This window comes from Gymnogyps californianus, chromosome 1 (genome assembly GCF_018139145.2).
Source record: "Gymnogyps californianus isolate 813 chromosome 1, ASM1813914v2, whole genome shotgun sequence".
NCBI lineage: Eukaryota > Metazoa > Chordata > Aves > Accipitriformes > Cathartidae > Gymnogyps > Gymnogyps californianus.
Window position 1 is genome coordinate 152,207,865 of NC_059471.1, and position 18,513 is coordinate 152,226,377.

At 43.3% G+C, this 18,513-nt stretch overlaps 1 protein-coding gene across 4 annotated transcripts in view; it reads left to right on the forward strand.

Moving 5' to 3' along the window:
* The first annotated feature begins 264 nt into the window (after positions 1–264).
* Positions 265–18,513, forward strand: part of BICD1 (BICD cargo adaptor 1) — a 185,169-nt gene continuing 166,920 nt past the window's right edge. For all 4 annotated transcript variants that reach the window (XM_050900764.1, XM_050900783.1, XM_050900774.1 and 1 more), the window contains exon 1: positions 265–477. In XM_050900764.1, coding sequence (XP_050756721.1) covers positions 265–477 — 213 coding nt within the window. The remainder of the gene's footprint in view (positions 478–18,513) is intronic.

Here is an 18,513-nt window from a genome sequence, read left to right on the forward strand (position 1 = left end):
GGGGGGGGCGGCCGGAGGAGGAGGAGGAGGAGGAGGAGGAGGAGGAGGAGGAGGAGGAGGGGGGGGGGGGGGGGGCCGCGGCTGCGGCGGGGCGGCCCGCCCCCGCGCTCGGCGGCGGCTGCCGCAGGCGGCCCCGGCCCCCATCCCCATCCCATCCCCATCCCCAGGCCGGCGGCGGCGGGGACGGTGCCGGTGCCGCCCCTCGGCCGCGCCCGCCCCCTGGCTGCCTCGGCGGCGCGGCGGCGCGGCAGTGCCGGCGGGGCTATGGCTGCGGAGGAGGTGCTGCAGGGCGCGGACCATTACAAGAGCGAGATCGAGCGGCTAACCCGGGAGCTCTCCGAGACGACCCACGAGAAGATCCAGGCGGCGGAGTATGGGCTGGTGGTGCTGGAGGAGAAGCTCACCCTCAAGCAGCAGTACGACGAGCTGGAGGCGGAGTATGACGGCCTCAAGCAGGAGCTGGAGCAGCTGAAGGAGGTGAGCCAGCCCAGGCTTTTGTCTCTCCCCGCTGCCCCGCGCCTCGCAGGGGTGCGCAGCCCCGCCGGGTGCGGGGAGGTGCGGGGGCGCCCCACGCGTGTCCCTCCCCGGAGCCCCGGGCCAGCCCCCTGCAGGTGGGCGAGCAAAGATGTCCGGGCCCTGGAGTGGCTGCGGGGATTCGTGGCGTGGGGAGGAGGGGTTTCCCGGGGCCGGAGGATCAGGCGGGACCGTGGATCTTAAGGACGGATTACACCTTAAGATTGCAACCCCCTGCCCTGGGAAATTTCCCGGGAGCCGGGGCCGCGCTCCAGCCCCTGCCGCCGGGAGCCACAACTTCTGGTAACAGGCATTTGCGGCGGTGGAGAGTGCCTCCGGTCATACCTGCATCGTCCAAGGCTTTTTTTAGGAAGAGGAGATTAAACAGCCCGTAGGATGAGAGCTGAGCAAACCTAGTATATAAGGTCTCGGGATCTATGTGAACAGTTGTCTGCAGTGCGTGAGGAGGGAGACAATTCCTTTTGAAGTTATTTATAGACCTACTTTATTCTGCCAGTGAGGGCAATCGCTGCCATTAAGGGGGGGTGAAGGAGCCATACAATAGTCTTGAGGTCATCCCCCATCAGTGGAAATTAAACTTCTGCGTCATGCTGAAAGGATAAAATATTTGATTGGAGAGGTGGTTTTGGTTTATCTTTCAAATGTGTTTTTGTAACGTCCAAAGTATAAAGTAGGTGAGTGCTACACCTTACCTTTCAGCTTTGCTAAACGTGACTCTGAAAAATCATCACTCTTCCTCTGTTCATCATTAAGGGAAGTAACTTGAGATTGATACAGTGCACATACACGGGAGCTACAGAAGGGGTACACACATATGCAGCACTCATATCTCATTATGGTATTTTTATGCTATCTTAGAATGTAACTAATTAAATATTTTGTAAAGAGAAGGCAAAGTATCAAACAGATATTCTCCCAAATTTAAAAGGTATCTTTTTGTTATCTACAAAAATATATTGCTATATGTAATGTGCAGAAATTCTGTTCAGTTAGAAATCATGAACATATTCTATATTGGGGGAAGCCACTTAATAAACTCAGATTATATATGAATATATTCTTTAGAATACTAACTGATGCACCTTTAGAAATATTTTTAATAAAATAAAGGTTTCATTTTACTTGCAGGTAAATGAGTTATGCTACAGACTTGGTTCAGTGTCCAGAAGAGTTGAAAAAATTATATTTTCAATAAGATGAATAAAGCTGTTTTTCAGAAAAACCTATTGATCTCCTTAAACTTGATCTCTGCCTCCCCACCCCCCCTGAGCCTATTGCGGTAGGCTCAGGACTTTGAAACCAGTAATCACAGGTTGAGGGACAGAGATACATAACTTGCACTGGCATGAAGGCAGTGCTATTTGAAATGACCTGGCAGTAATAGAGGAACAGAATTAAGGGGGAAAAGTGCAATGCAATTTCGGGGCGGGGGGGAAGAAAGAGATAAGCAGAGCTGCAGCTAGCTGTTATCCCATCACAATAATGTACAAAAGAAGACCGATCAGAAACCAGGATGACACATGGGTGCACATGGCCACAGACAGAAGGGATAGTGCAAGAGGAATTGAGTTGAAATTATTAAACTAGAGGGATTGGTCAACATGATTAACTGAAATCAAAGATGGGCACAAATTCTCTTCCTGTTTACCTCCCCTTGAAGTCAATGGGATTGCATGCTCTGCAGCCCAGAATGTCTCCCGTGGGGCCATGCCTTCGTGCTGTGCCAACCACAGCATGGACACTGAGGATATCCATGGAGAGAGGAAGAGGAGAAATCCTGTAGCTTGCCTGATGCCGAGGAAGAGTGGAGCCTCTCCAGTTGCCAGTCCAGGCCCGGGGCTCTCAGTTCCAGAGCTCTCCTTAGCTGCAGGTAGGGCATTTCCATCCCCCACCTAGGCTGCAAGAGATTTTTTTCTTGCTTCTAACCTTTATAGGAGAAACCACACAGATTCTTACTGCACATGCAGCCCTGCAAAGGAGAATTTGCTCATATCCCTTCCTGTTGCTGTAATCTGTTTTCTAGCTTCTCTGTTACCACCTCCATGACTGTTCCCTGAGCGCAGATCACACTTGTAGCTGTGACACACAAGCAAACGGCGCCTCTGATGACACTAGCGAGGCAGAATTCAGGTGGTTCGGGAAAACTGTCTTATGAAGACTTGGGGGTGTAGATGTTGGGGCTGTAGGGTTCTGCCTGAAAGCTCTCAAAGTGGCAGAAGAAGTCCAAAGACAGCTTTTTTATTAAGGCTCTGTCCAAAACGTGTGGAGGAGGGTCTTTGTGTACCTTCTCCAGCAGGCCCTGCAGAGGATGTGCCGGGCAACGGCCTGGGTGTGGTCTGCATGTCGGGACATCAAAATGCCATGACTGACTAATGGGAGCTAGAAAGACTCCCAGTATGTCAGTGGGGATCTGTGCTTCTGCTTACCTCGCTACATCTGCAGCCTCTCTGACATCATATTGGGGTATAGAAATTTGGCCTCAGGTTTGCGCTGAAACAAGTTGTTTTATCCATTCATGAGGAACAGTAGGTGCGAGTGTGGGCAGGATTATGCTTAGGACTATTAGCTCTCCTTCTGCGGACCTTCTCTGAACAGATTCAGTTACTGGGCTCGAATTTTATTGAGGCAAGTCTTCATTTTTTAACTGTTTCATTATTAAATTCTTGTGTTCTGTTGTTAGGAGCTCATTGTATTTATTGCTCAGCAAACAGAGCTGCCCATCTTTAACTACTCAGTCATGGCTTAGCAGTCTTCTCCCATGCTCCTTGGCAATTCAAAACTCCAGTGAACTTCAGTGGGGCTTTTTCCATATAGATTGCAATATAGACCCTCAGCTATATGATAATTTCCATTGTTGGAGAGTGAGATGGGAAAGTAAGGCCATTATAGGATGTTGAGGTAAAAGCAAATTGCAATACATTACATTAAATATTAATACTTGTATACAGGATATATGCTATCCCCCATGCAATATGAATTCTTCTAGTAACCTCTGATGTTTCTTGTGCTGTATTCAGAGGTCTGTGCTTTAGCCTAAGACTTTGATGTTTTGGGCCATGAGGTTGATTTACATTACAAAACCTTTGAAGTTTTAATCAGTGACCTAATAAGGTCTTCTTTTTTCAAATTAGAGCCGTTATTACACATGTAAGCTGTCCAGGAAAGACTCGAGACATCTATCAGCTACCAACCTTATGTTTTCAAAAATGAACTGAATGATAGGAATGTGAAAAGGTATACTCTGTTGTGTTGACTTTAACAGCTTTCAGTGTTATGACATGCAGTAATTGTGGTCCTGATGCTAGGCAAGATTGTAGTGTTAAACAAAACATTATTATTTTTAAAGCTTTATTAATTTTCATAGGGTTTTTTTTTTCTGTCTGTAAATGATGTTTCTATGCCTCACTCAATTACATCTCAAACTAGTGGAATTTTGGGCCTTTGGTAAAAACACTATAGTTTTAGGGCCCCTGTTCAGAAAGTTACTGTAGCAGATGTGCCTTTTAACCTGCAAGACCATAAGAATGCAGAGAATAAGACTCATTGCTATTAGTCATGGGATTGAAGGTAGCCTGTTTGCACTGTCTTGCTGAGTTGGGAGTTTAATTACAAGCATATTTTATGGAAAACATTTTCCAGTGGTTTTAGTATCTGTGGTCTTATATGTTCACACTGCATTTGCTGTAAGCATAATGTTTGTTGTTCGTTTTCATTCTTTTAATGAAGTGTAAAATGGCTTCATATTGATTTTCTTGCCGGGGCTATCTGCTGTAGCTGTCCTTGCTGGAGCAGAGGGGATGGACGAGATGATCTCAAGAGGTCCCTTCCAACCTCAACCCTTCTGTGACTCTGTGGTTAGTTACTGCGCACTGGTAGCCTGTAATGTTTTTAAAGGGGAGAAATATCAGTCACATGCAGTCATGATAAAATAGGGATGGAAGGCAGCTTTGGTGTCCAACTCTGCAAAGCATTTAGGCCTGGGAAATCCTAAGCAGAGATTTCTCTGTGGGAATCAAGTCATGAACATAGCAGCTGAGTAGATCCTCAAGTCCCTCTCCTTGACTCCCTTTCTGACTGACTAATTTTGGCAATATCTCACTTGGCTTCTTGCCTTTTATGTATTTCATTCTATGGAGACAAACTCTTCCGCTGGATTACACATAGCGCTGGCTATCTGATTTCCAGGTTGAAGATGTAGTTTGGTGTTTGCTTTACTTTATAACCCAATTATCCTTGGTAAATTATTGGAAACCGGGCTATTGGTGAGCCGCCCTATCCTTAGCAGGTCAAAAATTCTTGTTTTCTTTACCTCACAGAGATGTTGTATCAACGATTATGAAGTGCTTAGTCAGTTTACTCATAGGGCTTCCACAAACAATTCTTGGTCTGTGACTGAAAAGGGTTTTTGAGGAATAGAGCTGAAGGTCTCTCTGGCATCTTCTTTTCTGTTCTGCTCTTCCCTGCACTACTTCAACGCAGGTGACTCAAGCTCCATCTCCCCTCTCTTCTGACATGGCGCTGCCCTTCCAGCTCCCCCACTGTTCTCTGAAGCCTCTTGCATGTCTGCTGCTGGAGTCACCTCTGCCTCTTCCATCTTTGAAGTGTACAGTTGGTGGGACTTCTCTGGATCCAAAAAGGGCAGAAGAGGGGGAGACTCCCTATCCCAAATGCAGCCCTGTTAAATGGGGATTGCTATACACACCTGTCTGCATCACAGGATGCTTATAAAAGTGTGAAGCGGCTTATAAATCCCAATGAGATGTTCTGAATTCTCCCCAAAGAGGAATGTGTCCCAAATACATAACTCAGGAGCTGTGAACTGATGCCATCTCAGTATATCTTTACACCTCCTTCCAGTGACAGCGTCTGTGGGCTTGTGCCGGATGAGGCTGAATATTTTCAGCATCTCATCGTGATCTCAACACTTTGTCCTTGGTGTCTGTTCACGTTGTGTCACTCAGAAAGGCCGTGCTGCCTAGCACCCAGCTCAAAGATGAGGGACAGGGCAAGGGCGAGTGAGCTGCAGACCTGGAGGGACAGTACTCAGACGGTCTCTGCAGTGTTGTCTCCTCCAGAGCCCAGCCAACACTACCTCTATCTCTAAGGCATACACTGCTAATGGAAGAGCATTTTGGGAGGTGCGCTTATAAGGAATGCCTTAGCAAAATCAAGCAGCAGCTTGCAAAGCTTTCATTCAGTTATTACAGGCTGGGGACTGACTGGCTGGGGATCAGGTCTGTGGCAAAGGATTTGGGGATCCTGGAGGACAGCAAGCTGAATGCGGTCCAGCAGTGTGCCCTGACATTGAAAAGGCTAACAGCATCCCGGACTGTTATTAGCAGAAGCATAGCCATTAGGTTGAGAGAAGCAATTATCACTTTCAAATTGGCACTTGTTAGACCCCATCTAGAAAACAGGATCCAGTTTTGGGCTCCCGTAATACAAGAAAGACATGGATAAACCGGACCAAGTTCAGCAGAGGACCACCAAGATGGTCAAGAGCTGAAGCACTTGCCCTGTGAGGAGAAGCTGAGGAGGCTGAGCTTGTTCAGCCTGGAAGAGAGTAGGCTGTGAAGGACCCAGCAGCAGCCTGCCCTGCCTGTTGAAGGGAGGTTATTGAAAAGATGGAGCCAGGCTCTTCAATGAATGGTGGGAAGACAACAGACAACTGACATAAATTGAATCTAAAGAGGTTCAGACTGGATTTAAGGTAGAACTGTTTCCCCATGAGGACAGGCAGTGCCACAGGTTGCCCAGAGAGGTTGTCCAGTCTCCTTCCATGGGGGTTTTCAAGCCCAAACTGGATGCAGCCCTAAGGAACCCAGTCTGAGCTCAGAGTTGACCCTGCTGTGAGCAGGAGATTGGACTAGAGAAGAAAGGAGGTAGACAGTGAGGGACCTTGAACAATGCAAGGTCTCTGAGGGTGCCCCCCTGTGCCTAGTTAAATTGCAGTAGCAGCTTGCTTTGAGTTACCCAATACGTAACAGCACGCTGCTTGGAAACAGTGACCATTAGCAGAGCTATAGCCTCACTTCATGCTTGAATTTCATTTTCTCTTGCTTGTCATTAAGCCTGCATTGACCTGGAGTTACTAAGGGTGTAGTTTGATGTGCTCATCTCTCAGCAAGACAACCCTGCATCTCCCTTTGTCATTCCTGCCCCTGTTCTGGCTCTCAGTGGTGCAACTGTTTGTACTATCACACCAGGGTAGAAAACTGACCTCAGTTAAAAATAACTGAGGAGGGGGTGTATGCTATCTGGAACCCAGATTGGTTACATGATCTGGTTCACAATACATTCCCGTAAACTGTTTTACCGGTATTGCCAAAAAGTCAGCACGAGGATAGGAAAGAATGCTGAGGAAAGAGGGGGACGGAATGAACTGCTTAAACAGGTACTGATGTTAAAAGAGATGCTCATCAAATTACAGCGGGATTATTTCCTCTAAGAGGAAATGAATCCTGTGCATTAGCCTACAGAAAACATAAGCAGCTGAAATCATCTTAGGGGAAATTAGGGCTATTGTTGGAGCTTTGGCAGCTTGCAAAGGAAAATGTAGATGAACCTTTTTTTTTTTCCCAGGGACCTGTATCGCCAGTTGCTCTCAGTAATTGCATTGTATCCTTATGAGCCAGTACAGATAAACGTGATTTTAGTCTTCTTACAATAGCCAACCCTTAAACAATGATAGTCAGCTTCGAACACGGGGGGCTCACATACTCCTAAAATAAATCTAAATAGAGTTCAATTTGTTTTCTCCCAATAGTTAATTTATTTTCTTACTTTCACTCTTTCATCTAAGAAATCTAAGAAATCCCTCTCTAATCTGAGGGATTCTGATTGAACCAGTCATCTGGGTTGAGCTCCTCAGAGATAATTGGAAGTTGCAACTGGATTTTATGTCATGGAAAAGTTAATTTTCCATAGGTTTTCTAGAAAATATTGGATTAGTACCAAATCTAAAATGACTGATTGAGGTGTTAATGGGTGAACCAGGCATTATTATTGTGAAGTCCTTTCTGTCTAAGGCTCGAGAATGTAAAATTAGGGCTCACTGAAGAGGTTTTAATCTAAAGATCCACATCTGTTTGGAATTAGGCCTTTTGTAATGGATTAAAAAAAATAATTTGCTACCATCTTTTCACCTTCCTTTAGGTGAAATATTTTTCCTTCCCTTCTGTATTGCGTTGTGGATTTTCTTTCTAAGGGATGTACGTGCAGTCTGTATGCACAACAGCAGTCTGATCGAACACCTGGCTTTATTGAAAGTGCAACTAGGGGCAAAACAATGGTGGAGAAAATAAGATTTGGCATAAAACAGTAATTTGTGAACATTCATCATGGTAAAATGAGGAGCATTCTCAAAGTCAGATGGATAGGGTAAATTTGCACCTGGGCAACTTTTATATACTTTGTGCAATTGGCAGTTGGAGGAAAATACATGCAAGATCATATGTTTTTCTGGCTGTACTGAGGGCTTCTAGAAAAAGAGCTTTCTTCTTGAACAACAGCTCAGTTTTTCAAGTGAGCCTGAATATGTTAGTTCTTCAGCACCTCCTTTTCTTTCATGTTTTTGCATTGGTGTTTCGTTCAGCATATGGAAAACGGGAATAAAATCTGATTCACTGTTTGTTCCTGCATCCCTCATGGCTCTGCTACATTGTAGGGCTTTGCTGCACAGTTTCCTTTGCTATGGATTTCCCTTCCATATTTGTCTGATACCTGAGGGGGTAATGTTTAATTCAACACAGTTCTGTACCATATATTTTTTCTTTGGGATGATTTTAATTTATAATGGCAGAGACTGAAAAGCATGCATTCATTTCTGCTGAACTGTCTTACATTTGTGACGTGACTTTCATAGCCCTCTTCTTTCCTCATTTCCTTGTGAACTCAACAACACTGTTTTTTGGGAGAGGAGAGAGGGTATTTTCCTAATTTAGAGGATTTGATATGGCATGTAGAGACATGAATGTGCCCTTTGTCCCTTTACCCACTTGCATCACTAGCAGCAGATGATTATGAGGAGAAACCAGCAATTTTTCATACTGTACTGTGAAAGCAGTCCATAAGTACAGACCAGCTACAGATGGAAGTAGTTAGGACTAGTCAGAAGGTGAAAAATGCATCTCAGCAAGGGCAGGTGCCTAAAGCTGAAGTAAGCAGGTAGAAATTAAGCTAGATTGCAGGTTAGTGTTTTAATGGGGACTCTACTTCTCTGCGGAGGGTAGTATTAAAAATAATTTCGGGATTATAATATATGTGTTTCTGAATTTCTTTCACTATCAAAGTTTAATTAACTTAATAGTTAAAAGAAAAAGCAGGCCACTGTCCTAAATCTATGGTTTTGGGACAGAGCTATGAAAACTGTTAACACCAAAAGGCTTTCACTAAGACTGAAATTGGTCCACTCCCATTTTCTTGTGGTTCTTCCCTCTCCGCAGCCCCTCATTTTCTGCCTCTCATTCTTGCACAGCATTCGTCTCCTGTCCATGATGGTTTATGTACTTTTTAATCTTCTTTTTTTCAGTCCTTGCCCTACATCTTAATTAGTGTTGATTTGCTGCTCCGTAAGACATGGAGCTTAATTTTTTATATTAAAGACCCTTTGTGTCATTGCGTGAATGTGAGAAGTCTGGCCATTTGTGGCAGACTAGACCTTCCATACCATGCTCAGATATTGCAATGACATGAGGGAATCCTCAAAATACTTAAAAAACCGTTGTTTTAACACAGGCTGAAAATGAAACAGCAGAGGATTTGTCAGCTCTGCTTTGTAGCAGCCTCACCATTAAAATCATCCTTGGAAAGATCACTTTTAGGGCAGCTTTAAAATTGGGTTGGCTGCATGTGTGCACAGGAAGAAGATACCTTTTCATAACGTTTTGCAAAAATCAACCCTCTTTTTTTAATTATTGTATGGTTTCTGGTGTTGTTTATTTATTTAACCCCAGACAGGAAAATTGATGCCCGGTGAAGTTAGATAATGCACTCAGTCCTTGTGATCAGCGCTGGGAGTGGGGCCCATTATCCACACAGTCGTGCCGTACCCTCTCCATCGCCCTCGCTCCCCTGAATCACACCTAATTTGCCTCTGTGCTGTACAGCTGTGGTAAGTCCATCTACACAGCAAGTAGTTTTCCAATGCTAGCAGTAATATATACAACACTGTGCTTAACCAAGAAGCAAAAAACATGTCCTCAGTTACCAGAGTTAGTCACCTTTCACTTCAGTCAATCACTTCTGGGGACATTTCAACTAAATTATATAAAGTTCATCTTTCGTTCCTGTTCTTTCTTGTCTGTGTTTCTTTATTTTTAATTTTGTTATCTCTCAGAGCTCACAGGTGACACACAGTTAGCGGGGGCAGTGCCATGCATTCAGTGTGCACTCTGGGAAGTTTATCCACACCGAACATTCTTTCCTTGGTTCCCCTAGTCACTTTGGATGGATTTAAATGTTGGTGTACTGAGAATGAACTGTGAAGTGCTGTTTGTCGTCACTGACTAATGGCTACATCCACGGAGGGAAGCTGGAAGTTGTTAACAGTTGCAGTTTTAACTTCTGTTTTGGATACTTGGAGGAGGAAAACCAGCTCCTAGTAGTTGTAAAGCTCAGATAGGAAGACGGAAAAGGATCAGCAAGCCTCTAAGTATACAGATAGGAATTTGGGTCAGGCAAAGGGAACAGATGGCTTGGTGAAATAATTCATTTATAAAAGCTTGGCTGTTGGCCAAACATGAACACAGCATGATTTGGATTTAGTCTTGCTCAGGACTGGTGTCTTGCCTACTCACATCCACAGGGCAAGATGCAGGATGACAAACTGCACTGGATCCTGGCCCTGTATTTCCAGCAAGACAGAGCTCTCAACCTTTTGGCATTTGAGTTTTAAGAGAGCTAGAGCATTTGATATGGGTGTACATGGGGAGTTCACAATTGGGTTAAAGTGTCTCTGTAGGCATAGCCTCTGGTTCTCAATTTGATGGCTAATCCAGGATACTTAACAACTATTGTCCCAACTTGAATCTACGATCCCTCTTATTAAAAATGTGCTCTCAATAGCTTGTAGTTCATATAATTCATTGTATTAACAAAGACAAGTTGGGTTTTCTTTAGGTGGGTGGGAAAAGTTTTTCTCATACCCTGAATATCTCACAGAGTTTTTACAGAGCATTAAAAGGTTGCACAGTTCTGGATAGTTCCAGGTGTCTGCACAGCAATGGCAAACATGCAGAGCTTGTCCGAGTTTAGTTGAGGGGAACATTTGCATTTAGTCCTTTCTTTCTTTGATAACTGCATGTGATTCCCACCTACAAACAGTTAGGAAAGGTTTTATTCAAGCATCTCATGTGAAGAATGCTATCTCTAACAATATACCCTATATTCAGGATTGCGCCTCAGGGTCATTTCTAGCAGGTATGACTTGAAGATCAACGTTGAACTCCTGGCGACATGGGTAAGTCAAAGATAAAATGGGGCAATGATTTGATCATTCAGTCTGTGCCCACAACCTGCTGGCAAACAGCACTGTCATCAAGATGCAAGTGATAAAATGTGTTATAAACTGAGAATTCAGATTTCTTCCCACCAAAGAAGGGAGAACTGGCATAACTATCATTACTGGGTCTCAAATGTGATCTTATTCTTGCAGCTTAATGAATTTTTATAACTCTGCTGAGCTTCAGTAACTGATCATGTCCGTGCACTTGGCTAGCCCCAAATGTGTAAGGGCAAGGTAAAAAAAAAAAACCCAAACCTAAAACCCAGCAGAAACCTGAAGGAAAGAGTTTTCAGCTGACATGTATCTTCCATCTGCAGTAAGCTAAAAATGTGCACTAGATCAATTACTAATTCATAAAATCTGAGTCCTTGAGTAACTGAGTCTGTGGCAGAGACTCAGTCCATAAATCTGGGTCCTTGGTGACAAATTTTTAAGTAAAATGTAAGGATATGGTAACAAGGAATCCTCTGTGAAATAAAGTGTATGATATGTAACTATATATAAGAGAAACAGTAGTTAGATGGAATATAATTGTCTATGTATACTAGTATGGGAGATGGAGGCACGTGATGTCTGTTAGGAGTGCATTACTTTGGGCATTAGGTAATTCCATTTCTTGGGCATTAGGTAAGTTTTTATTTTTTCTGCCAGTTAAGGGCTGCTGGTTGCCATCTGATCATAACAAAACTTTCACTTAAGATGCTGTAAGCTCAGCTGTGTAAAAATAGTGGCAAATCTGAAACAACACAGTTGAGTGCTAACATTTTTTTTTCAAATGTGCTGAATTTGAAGTTACAACGATGCTATGTATTCTTCGATGCTTACTATTCCTAAAATAAAATCCATATTAAAGTGATAGAACTGAATTATCAAATTTAGATACCTGGAAATTTGGAGACTAAATTCTGTATTTTAGTTATCATGGAAAACATTGGGTTTACTTCATTAAGCAGGCTGAGCAACCTTGTATTGAAGCCTGTATGACTTCTTTTTGCTCACATAGTTTGAAATTACAGATCACACTTGTCTGGGTGACTATGTGTAGATTTTGGGATACACATTTAGGCTCCTGGCTTTAAACATTTTTGCTGTATTCTTTAACATTGCTTCATGATTTGTGATTTCAAGTATTTTCTGTCTTCTTGCTTGTGGAGAGATAGTTATTCAAGAACAGAAAATGCAGTGATGCCTTGAGTATAGCTTTAGCACTTGGTGTTTGAAAAGTACTTTACTCACGGTTCCTTGGGTTGAGGTTAGAGACATTCAGAGTCATGCCTATGTTTTATGGCTGTTGAATTTGCTTTTGTAGCAGATTAGACTGATGAGAAGACACTTAAATCTAAAATGAGCATATAAGCCTTGTTTGGGTATAAATTACCCTTTCCCTGGGTATAAAAGGAAGAGTTGCAGTTCAAGACCATGCTGTGTACACTTTTTATTCTGTGAAGATCTCTTATTTGCAATATTCTTCTTGAAATGTGGCCCCTGGTTTCTTTACTGGTGAGAACTTGAGTTAGCCACTCACAGCTGAAGCTGGGCTGGGTACTGACAGTTGCTGCTTTCTTGCTATTACCTAAGGATCCGCTTGTTAATTATTCCACTCTGAAGAAGTGGGTTTGGAAAAGGGGATCCTGAATTTTGCCCCAAAACCCTGTGGCAGAGACTATTCTCCTGCCAGGTTCCTCAGCTCAGCTGTTTCCTTAAGAAAGCTCTCTGGTTAAGAGTGAGAGGCCTCTATTTCAAGTCTTTTATCACTTATTTTTTTAACAGAAAGTAATCTACCGCTTGAAAAGGAGTCCAAAATCTGATAAGCAACATTTTTAGGAGCTTGCAGTCCAATGCTTTGTGCTGTCTGTGGAGAAAGGAATTGCAGCTTTGCAAGTGACAGCGTTATGAATAGTCAAGCACTTACCAGAGCACTGGCACTGGATGGATGCGGGGGAAAAGCCAGAGGGAGTGAGTCAGCATGACCTTGGCTGCTGCCAGAGGGATGGGTACTGCATCCAGCCTCAACGGTCATCGACAGTGGTTGGGGTCTTTAGCGGGAAGAGCCTCCGGTGAAATAAAATTCACTAGGGTAACTACCACTGGTATGTGTCTGACAGGTGTCACATCTATATAGTTGTAATGAAAGCATCAGCATAAAACAGTTTGTAGTTATTAAAAAGTAATTTTGTTAGTAAACAGGTCTAGTTCTTTGTTACCCTGTGAAAGAACAGACCGCACTCCATTAAAGCGGAAACATTCTGAAAAATCAAAATGCTGCTTGTTTCATGAGCTGCTGTTTTGCCTACTAGGTCTCAGCAAGGTGGGAGAAATTGTTATTTATTGCATGATGGTAGTACCTGGGGATTCTGTGATGCCTGGCACAATGAGTTTCAGGCATATAAATAAAAGGTTAGAGATTTTACAGTGGAAATAGACAACCTTGTCAGGGATTTGCTATTAAGGAATAATAAGGGGAATTTACAGATGAGTAATGGAGGCCCAGAAGCTGTGGAGGGATAGGCTGTTCAGCCATTATTTCATAGGAAATCTGCAGCTAAATCACAAAGAATTTTTCTCAGATCTAGTCCAGACATTTATCTTCCAAAGATCCTTCCATTTTAAAAAGCCAGTCAACCAGAAAGCCAAAGCAATCAACTGCCCTGTACTCACTGACCACTGTGTGTACTGGCAGTGCCTCCTGCTGGTGCCAGTGTGACCAGTAAGGCCATTAAGGAATGGTGTTGCTTGTAGTTTTGCTACTGTAACATGATCAAAACTTAAGGAAAAATGAGGATGAAAAACTTATGGAAGCCTCTTTGGTTTCTTAATTCATTATTTGGCAGCGTTTCAGTGGCGAAGCCCTTGTCATCAGAGACCACCAGTAGCTCTTCGCCTGCATCCTGCCCCCTGTGGAACTGCCCCATTCGCCTTACTGTCCTTTTGTAGTTCCTCTCCCACGTACTCTGGTGATCCCAGAGCACATGGAAAGTACCTGGGATCTCAGAGTACATCACCGTCTCTCACCCCCAGCTGCCCTTGTTGCTCTGCCTTCTCCCCCTCTGGAAGCTGACCGCTCCTGGCTGCCATCCCAGTATTTGTAATAGTCTTCCTACTCCTTCCCACTTATCCCTTTTCAAACCATGACTCTTCTCTGCTGTGACTGAGATTTTAACATCAGCATTTTACTAATCCCTACAGCTGGTTGAAATGCTTCATTTTTCTTTGCTCTTTCCCCACATCTAGTTGTTCATTGCGGGGGGAGACCAAATTCCAGCCGCCTCTCCCTGCGAAGAATGCATCTTGCCTCTCCTCGCCGGCCGTCTCTGGTTAGCCTCAACCCACAAAGTACCCCTTGTTCCTATTGCTGCATGAGGAAAAGTTAAATGACACGCTTTACTGTATTGAGCTCTGGCATGTGGGATGCCCTTTATAATGAGAATATGTGGGAAATCTTCATTTAAATCTGTGAGGCGTGACTTTTGCAGTTCTTTGGGAGCTCGGGCCGGCTAAAATCTCACAGGGCGTGCTGAGCACTAAATCAGGGTTCTTGCAGAGCTGGCAATGGTTAACGTGGAGCTTGGACTGGGAGTTTGTAGAGAGCAAGCTCTGTGGGGCAAGGCCTGCCCTTGCCCTCCTGTTTGTATTGAATGTAACACACTGAGCCTCTATTATTGGCTGGGACAATTAGGTTCTATGGCAATATGAGTAATAATAATAATGGGGCCTCTTCTGTGGATGGGCTGTTAGAAGTAATTTCCTCCTGCCAGTTGCTTCTCTAGAATGTGGTTTTGAACTCTGAGATCCCAAAAGAGATAGTTGAAACACAAGCAGCTGTCACGAACCTTTAGCTTTGTTTGTCTAGGCAGTGGTGGGAATTCCCAAAACTAAATTGTCAGATGGCTCGCTGGTTTGTGCATCTTTTGTTGCAGGATCGAGCTTTTATGCAATGGACCCTTGTTTGATTAAAGGCCCTTCTCGCTAAGAGTAGGTTTCAATTTTTAATAAAGGGAAAAGAAGGAAAATCATGCAAAGCAAACCACTGATCCCCTGTTGCTCTGCACCCAATTCACTTATGGAGCACACAGAATTAGCTGTGCTGTGCACTGCCAATGCACTGCCGTCAGGGTGATCCAGCTGCTGCAGCTGCAAGAGGTAAGCTCTTGTTTCCAGATGTGGTTTATGAGATAGTGGTGACTCTGAATCCTGCCTTCACCCGCGTGGCAGCTTGGGCCTAAAGGCACGATAAAGCATTTGGTTGCTTTGGCATGTCACAGTCCTTCAACAGCCGTTCTCCATCCCCTTTGCAGGAGGCCCACAGGGCATCTGGCCTACAGGTTGCCATTTAGATGAGCCTAGTGAGTGGTGGTAGTACTATGTAAGGAGCAATGTAACATGGGTCCTCCTGTCCACATGGTTCATCGAGGTCTGAAGGCTCCTTCTGTCCATCTTCTTCCCCATATGTAAGGGAAGCTGAACTGTAGAGGCCTTCAGAGACCTCTTTCACAACCTTCTTTCTTTGTAGCCTTTGCCAGAACTCTGCCAAAACAGGCATTAAAGACTCTGAAATTTAAGGTTGGCTACCCAAAAGATACTTTATTCCTCCAAATTTTTTACTATTAATAAAAACCTTATTCCTTCAATGAACGCAAATCTGACTTTTTCAGGAAGCTGACAGCTGGTGACATGATGGTGAAGATGAGTATGACCGAGAATGTCACATTGTAATTCAGGGTTTTAGAACACTAGGCTACCAGTAAGCAATGCAAGAATGCAAGTGTCCTTGGTAGATTGTTGCTAATGAGGAGGATAGTAATTTCTGAATTATTTTTTTTCAATCCCTATTCTATTTCTACTCTGGTAGCCATAGTAATTGCTCTACAGTTTTGTGGTTTTAACCTATCCATGACCAAAACCTCTTCTGGTGACCAGTTTGTTATTATAAAGATCATGTTGTGACCTGCAGCCAAAGGCACTGGTACTAATACAGAATGTGATTATCTGTTCTCATAAGGTATGCAGAGCCAGGTACAGCAAGTATTTTTTCAAAATTTTTTTAATAAAAATATTGGGCTCCATGACAACACTGTGAATTATGATCTGAATTCTCTGCTGCCGCACCTCTCCTGAAATCAACAGAATTAAGCTAGCAAAGAGTTTGGTCCTTCGTAGTGTTAAGTCACACAACTCTAATAGCGACTGCCATGATGATGTTCCCAGAACTGTAAGGTGTTTTGATGGGAGGACTTGGCAGCAGACTGGAAGCGCTGGTGACTTGGTGGGCAGTGCTCTGCATTCTGAGTCAGAAATGAACTGGTGCCCCAGCAGTGCAGTTTGTAGTTTGGTTTTTGTGTTGTTCTTATGAGATGTAAACCCATCTATTTTCATAAAATTATTGCACATTACTTTTTCAAAAGGAAAATTAGTATTCTTGCTGCTTTTTTGTAAATTTAATATCAAGATAGCTACCCCTGGCTGTCTGTTTTTACAGAGCTGGCAGGAGAGATTAATCACCTTTGCAATCTTTATCCTTCAGTCAAATTTGGTCATAATTAGCCAACAGATTCCAAGTTACTAGAAAAGGTGAGACTTTAAGAGCCCATAGGAAACAGGCTAAGACTTTGTGCTTGTTGTTTGCCCTGGATAGTTTGGTCTCAATTTGTGTTACCGAACTTTGGTCACCTTCCATGCTGAAATGCATCCTAATGAGGTTGAAAGCCAAATTCCTTTCTCATTTTCAGGTTTGGGATCTGTTTGCAGAAAGGAGATTTTCTTCTGTGATAGTTGTGGGAAGGCTTTTGCCTCGGTGCAGGGTGGCATGGAAAGGGCAGCAGTACAAGTGTCAGCTTTTACAAACCAGGCAGCTTCTCACACTGGAACAGTTAAGAGCAGAATCTGGTCCTCAAGGCTAATCTCGAAGTTGTGCCTTTTTGCAAATGTTAGCTGAAACATTTAGCTACTATATTTTAAAACTCCCTCCAAGTGAACAAACGGTCTGCCAGCCAAATTCCTAACTCTGACATAAGAAGGAAACGTAGGCACATCAGTCCCCAAGTTAATCACCTGTTAGTACGTTGCACTACATCTTTCAGAATCTGTTCAACATAACTTGAACTAAGGGACCACCAGAAACATTGTGTAGCTAGTCTTTTTCTCTAATACCTATATTGAGAGTTATTATGAAAATACTAAAGTCTAATTTTAAGTTGTGCAAGCAGGGGGCGGGGAGCTAAGGAACTTCTATGTTATGTAGTTCATGAAAGATTATTTTACAGGTTACTTCTGAAACCCACTGACTGAAGAAGCAAACAGGGATAAAAGGTGCTCTTCGAAGATCCACTTTACCCCCAAAAGTCTCAAATAGATAAGGTTCCTTTAAGAGTCTTACAGAAGCAAGCCCTTTTAAAGCAACAGTAATTTAGCAAAGAAGTGTATGGTCTTGGGCAAAGAGCTCTAGGTGGCCATACTTGAGCAGGGGGTTGGACCAGATGACTTCCAGGAGTCCCTTCCCCCTCAACCATGCTGTGAGTCTGTGAGTCTAAGTAAAGGAGTTCTTAAAACTGGCTTCAAAACTCCAGGTGTACATGTGAAATCCATGGAGGATCTTTGCTTCTCCATTTGAATTCCCTCATCACTTTCACAAAGATGAAATAAAGGAAAGTAAAGCAAGAGATCGGATTTATAAAAGGAGCATCTTGCCAGAGAAAGCTTCACACTGGATTGTCCCCAGCAGAATTAGCTTTAAAAACCTGTGGAAAACCTCCTGAACTAGCTGGAGCTGAGAAATAGGTGTTAGATGAGCACAGTACATTCATTTGGTTTTGTTTGTATGTTCTCATTGCTAAAGATTTGTTTAACCGTATCTTTGATGAAGTGTGCTGGGCTTGTCTTTTTTCCTCTTAACATTATCTAGTAATAAGTGTAATCTAAATATGACACTGCTATGTATGCAGGCCTCTGATCCCACAGGAACAGAAAACATTAAGAGAGTAGATAGATACTCATGAAGCAGCAGGACCCCTAAAATGTACATCCTCTCCACCGAGCTGCACAGGGTTGTATTTGGCATGTCTGTAAACCAAGATCTTCTGCGGGGTCTGTGAACCATGACTGCCAGGAGCAAATGGAAAGAAAATGGAGAATGTTTGTTCTCTTCCCCTCAAAAGCAAACAACAACAAATAAAGAGCCACTCCCCTGTCCTCTCTATGTACAGTGATTTATATAAGTATATAAATGTCAGCAAGAACTGGAATGAGATGGCATCTCAAACGAATGTAAAAATCTTACTGTTTGCAGCAATCACTGCTATATTTGTGATCACAATCATTTGGGCTGTAATGTAGAAGTTAAACTTGCATCTGTAACTGGTTGAAATGAAGCAGTTTCTAAATTAAGCTTAAAACAATTTAAAATAAATTGCAGTATTTCCTTTCAATTCCAATGGAAGCCTTTTTTATTTCCCAAGCTGTCTCAATTTTGTCTACATATC